General features: G+C 49.8%; 1 protein-coding gene across 1 annotated transcript in view; it reads right to left on the bottom strand.

Moving 5' to 3' along the window:
- Window positions 1–5,164, bottom strand: part of SCRIB (scribbled planar cell polarity protein) — a 127,989-nt gene extending 122,825 nt beyond the window's left edge. The window contains exon 1 of the mRNA XM_018562648.1: window positions 4,847–5,164. Within this exon, the coding sequence (XP_018418150.1) occupies window positions 4,847–5,005 (159 nt within the window). The 5' untranslated portion in view covers window positions 5,006–5,164. The remainder of the gene's footprint in view (window positions 1–4,846) is intronic.
- Between the last annotated feature and the right edge of the window lie 274 nt (window positions 5,165–5,438).

The raw sequence follows: 5,438 nt of genomic DNA, 5'->3' as shown, positions 1-5,438 counted from the left end.
TCCAAACATATTCCCTTTAAGACAGCAAATCTTTACTTTTTGACATTCACATAAAACAAAAAATACAAAATGTTGCATTAAAGCAATAACCTTAAATGAGGGACATTTTATTTTATACAACTCCAAAAAAAAAAACTGGGATGAGATAACGTACGATAGACAAAAATGCTATTTCGGTAGTTAGCTTCCAATGGCGTAAGAGGCGAGTAGCTGAGTTATAATGGCCGCTTGATAGAAAACACGAGTTTTGGAACTCAGAAAGTACATAAACCGCCCAGTGTTTGGCCAGCTCGGGTTCCTCGCTTCCCGGCGACAGCCGGGATCCCAGAATCAGCAAAAATATGCAAAGTGTACGCCGGCTTCCACAGCAAACACGCAACGCTCTGTTCCATCCTGCTTTTTATTTCCATTATCGGTTCCTTTCCACTTTATTAATTTTGGATTTGCAATCACATTTTTAAAACCCAACTTAAACGTTTTCCCTTTCAGTGAGGCTGCCCCTGCAGTGCAAGGGTTAAGTGCTTACTTATGTCTAGGGGACCAGAGTATGGCACAGTTACTTACCTGATCCCCGCTCCCACCAGACTGCTAGACGGGTCCCCCGCAGCAACTTCACCCCTTCGATCCGGCGGTCTAAGGACCGCTGGCATCATCAAGTACAATAAAGTGAGCTTGCATTTGCATGACGATGTCAGTAATCCCCGAGTGTCCTTGTGTACAATGCAAGTCTATGGAGTATAAACCTGCATTGTACAAGATGATGCCGAGAGACAGTCAAAAACCAGAGGGAAGGGGGAGGAGGAGAGAGTGGGGATCAGGTGAGTAAAAGGACTTATTCCTGTCCCCTAGAGTCTAGGGCCTAAACCAGGGGTAGCCAAACTCCGGCCCTCCAGCTGAGGTGAAACTACAAATCCCATGATGCATCTCTCTCCGGGAGTCATATTTGTGACTGTCAGAATCTTGCAATGCCTCATGGGATTTGTAGTTCCACCACAGCTGGAGGGCCGGAATTTGGCTACCCCTGGCCTAAACAAACGAGCCGTTAACTCTTGCAAGCTGGGGCAGAACCACTTCAAGGGAAAGGTTTTGATGTCCCTGTAGCTGGACTTCAAGTGCTTTGTACTTGCTTAAAAATCATACCTAGCTATCCCCACCCCCACCCAATGTAATGATGAGGAAGGGGCTGGGGAGTTAATGCTTACCATAATGAACCATGTGTCTGTACAGACAGACGGACAGATTTTTTTTTAAAGGGTATCCACGGTGAAAAACTAAAAATAAATTGGTCTTGCAGCGCCTCATGGGACTTCAGTTCCACAACAGCTGGGGTGCCGAGGTTGCCTACCCCTGGCATACATCATGTTACAGAGATACACATTTGATATTCTGCAATAAACTGCCCTTTTATCCTATAACAACGTACACAAAAGACAATCCTCCATAGGAAGGGTCAATAAATAAAGCAGCTATACAAAGGAATATCCACTCTTAAATATTAGGCAGGGCCGGCATTCTTGCAGCACTGGGGGCCCCCGGCCTTGCAGCACTGGGGGTCCCCGGTTCAAATCCCGGTCAGTATGATATCTGCAAGCAGTTTGGCATGCTCACCCGCTGCTCGTGTGCGTTTCCTTCCACACTCCAAAGGCACGCTGGAAGGTTAATTGGGTCTAAATTGGCCCTGGAGGTAGTCATGTGATGTAGGGACCTTAGATTGCTCTTTCAGGGCAGGTAAATGTGCAATAAGTTAACTGTCGGCGCAATATAAATAATATTGGGTGATACCGATGGGAAGTGCAGCCGCCCAGGCCGAGGGCCGATCCCCTGAACTGTGAGCGCTCTCCACAAAACATCACACACTGGGAACCGGATAACAGGCTAATCTGCTAATTACAAGCATGCTATTATTTTACAGGGTGGCTTTTATCCTGCCTGCAGCCTCCGCACTGCCTGCACCCACCAGGTCGGTTCTGAGCACGCGGGGATGCATTCCGAGGTGACGAGTGACAGCACCACCCTGAAAGTAAACAAGACTCCCTTGCAGCCGCAGCACCGGCTCCCTCCGATCAGCCAGGATGGAGGGAGAATTTTGCTGCAGCGTCTCGTTTGACAGAAACTCGTAAAAAAAAAAAAAGTTTCACAAAAGAGAGTCAGATGATTGCAGCAGCCGAGCCTGTCAGACGGGTGACTGGGACAGACGCGTCTCAACCTAAAACCCTGGAGGACATGATTCCGATTAGCAGGGCAGTGCCAATACCAGAGGCCAGAGCGGGTAAACTAAGCTTCATGGGCGGCCATACACGTAACGACTTGTGATCGATTTAGATACGAGTGATGGGTTATTGACTAGGTACCGAAGGATATAACACCCCCCCAGGGGATGAGAGGCTGCGGGGTCACGTCTAGACCGGACCGAGGATCGGGTGAGTAGATCTTTAAAAGAGAACTATGGGGCAAGTGTTTTTCCCCATAGTTCTCTTTAGGGTCACAGGAGGACATATACTAACCTCCTCCTGTGATCCAAAGCTCAGTATATCGCATGCAATACTGAGAGTGCCACAGCCGGGACGGATCCCGACAATACTGAGGAGATCCGCCCAGCTGCGTGAGTGACAGCTGGCTCTGCCTATCTAGAGGCAGAGCCAGCTGTGCCCGCCCCCTCCCCCCCATTCATTCCCCCACCTCAGCGCTGGAGGATCAGAAGGGGGGGGGGGGGAGAGAATCCCTGCAGGGAGCGGTGACTGGCAGTCACCGCTCACTGCAGGGAGCCTATCGCGAAGTGAGCGGATCGCCGGCATGTTTCTGCTGACTTCCCGATCAATAGAGCCGACCTGTGACAGCTTCTTTATCACAGGTCGGCTCTAACTATGAGAATGAGCGGAAATCACTCACCTCAGTTCTCCTTTAATGTCGTTCCTAGACCAAAACGAGCAGTTCACCTTCAAGTGCACAAGGGTAACCCCAGTAGAAGGGTTTATGTTTAAAAACCCTGGAAATGTTCTTTACGACCGGTAAGTGTCCCCGATATGCTGCCGAGGCATCTGGGACCCTGGGCTCCTCAGCCTCCCCGTACCTCCATGCTGCCCCTGTTGTTGCCAGACTGACGTCCACAACAGGGGCTCCGCACACTCCAGGTCATCACACCTTGCCACTGCTGTACACCCGGGGGGGGCCACCATCTGGCGCCTACTCACGTGCAGGAGGATAGTTGCCTTCCCTGAGTGACGGAAGGGAACCTTGGCCAAGAATCGGGTGGGGGTCCGATAGGGAATCCCTGTATGCACTGCAGCAGGTAACCCTGGAGTAGGTCCCAATGCATAGCAGGGTAAGGCTCAGCCCTAAGGCAAACAAACATGAGCCCTAAAAATAACAAACATTACGATGTCCCTGTGTAGCCGACGGAAACACAAAAAAACTGACTTGGGATGGAAGGAGGAGTCTATTTAATGTGGTTGATGTGTTTCCTGTTGCAGGCAGGCGGAGCCTATATCTCGATGGCTGTCCTGGAAGATGACTGGGGAAATAATGTCACCGCCGCGCACGTTACAGTGTAACCTCATGTGATACGGGATCCCGTGTATCAGAAGTGTGAAGGAAGACTTATATTTCACCTTCTGTGGTTTCCCTTATGTAAGCGGTTGGATCACAACCTGCAGATAGACAGGACGGAGCTTTTATAGGTTTCGGTATAATTGTTATACAAAAAAAATCATCGCCTCTTGGAGTGGAGAGACGGTCAGAGAAACGTGCCTCCCGCCATGGATGTCTTTGTATGGTTACCCTGACCATATACCAGCTTTGTATATAACAGTCTTGTGTGACAGGGAAGGGCATATCAATATGGAATTCAGAAACCAGCCGGAGATTTTGTAACACAGCCATCTCCATTAACTAGAGAAAACCTACAAAGTTGGGCGCCAGCTGTAATTACTAAGGAGCATTGGCGACCCGGCTCCTGGGATATGTCCAGCCCTGCATGGGATACACACAAGGTGGGCGGAACCAGGAAGTGAATATGTAACATTTGCGATGAGATTCTTTGTTATTACTTTGTTGCCTTTTAACTATAAAATGAATATTTTTAAACAAGATTATAGTCTGGATCCAGCAGTTCTCCCTAAACACAAATATTTGTTCGATTGATCAGAAGCGATCGTCAAAATTCCCTCACAGTCGCCTGGAGTCAAAATAAATCCGAGCGATCACTTAATAGAGGGAATGCAGGAAGTTTGGTTTGCGGTTTTTATACAGTGTGATCATTAGTCTCATCGGATGATGGATGGTATAATACTATAAAACAGGTGTGCGGTCAACTTAAGATTACAGGAAAGCAACGAGAGGAAGGCATGGGACAAGAAGTTCTGCAGCACGCATGCTGGGGCCAGCCAGTTGAGGAAATCGCCAATTGCCAATCAACAATCTCTGCGCCCCAATGAGACTGCAGAGTGTGCCCGTCAGGAGTGCCAGATTTACAATAATACCGCCAACCATGGCAATGCCAGATATGGAACAACATCAGTAGCAGGCCACTCCATCAACATAGAGGCTTGCCATGCACCCACAGTGCTCACTGTCACCCCGTCTAGTCAAAGTCACCATACACATTACAATCTTTGTACAATCTGCGTACTATAAAGGCCGACCTGATGTATCCAGGTCAGACAGGCCACTGCACTACATAGTTGTAGCTTGTACAATCAGTTTGTAACATGCATGGTGAACTTTACAGTGCCAGTCTATGCAATACACGCAGCTAAACAGCACCAGTTCTCATTTCACCCTCCCCAGCAGTGCCAGTCCTCTGACACCACGGACCCCTTCAACAGCACGTATAAGATAAGGGACCTACCTTGGGCAGCTCCCGTAGCTGGTTGGAGTCGAGCAGCAGTTCCTCCAGGCTGCGGCTGTAGCGAAAGATCTCCTCTGGCACGGTGTGTAGGGAGCTGTGCCGCCGGTCCACGCTCTCCACATGGCGGTTGCAGCGCCACAGTGGCATGCACTTCAACATGGTGTCCGGTGGGGAGGGCGCCTCCTATACAACGCGCACCATCCAGGGGCAGTGCCCTCTTCTATACTACGGACAGGGCCACAGCTGCATGCGCCGCTACGTGTGGGGCACCACATGTATACTACATAGACACGGCTGTGCCAGCTGGGCACCGAGACCCTCTATACTGAGCCAACTAGGAAATGACTTCCCCAACCGTATACCGTCCTCACTACTGTGCCAACCAGGGACTGTACCGCTCTACAGATAGTAAACACTCCAATATCAGATACCCTCCCCCCCTGTACAGTACTAGCTCTGGCCCCCTCCCCATACACAGAATACACTGGGCTCCACTGTCCCCCTATAGACAGTGCCCTCCCCTTGAAACGTACACTCAGAGGTGGGCCAAGAGGCCCCCTTGTATATGGAGGACACTAATGAGCCCCTGTGT

The sequence above is a fragment of the Nanorana parkeri genome, unplaced genomic scaffold, assembly GCF_000935625.1.
Source record: "Nanorana parkeri isolate BGI_ZX_2015 unplaced genomic scaffold, ASM93562v1 scaffold588, whole genome shotgun sequence".
NCBI classification, from domain to species: domain Eukaryota; kingdom Metazoa; phylum Chordata; class Amphibia; order Anura; family Dicroglossidae; genus Nanorana; species Nanorana parkeri.
The sequence above is the reverse complement of the archived record's forward strand: the minus strand, read 5'-3'. Positions and strand labels throughout refer to the sequence as shown.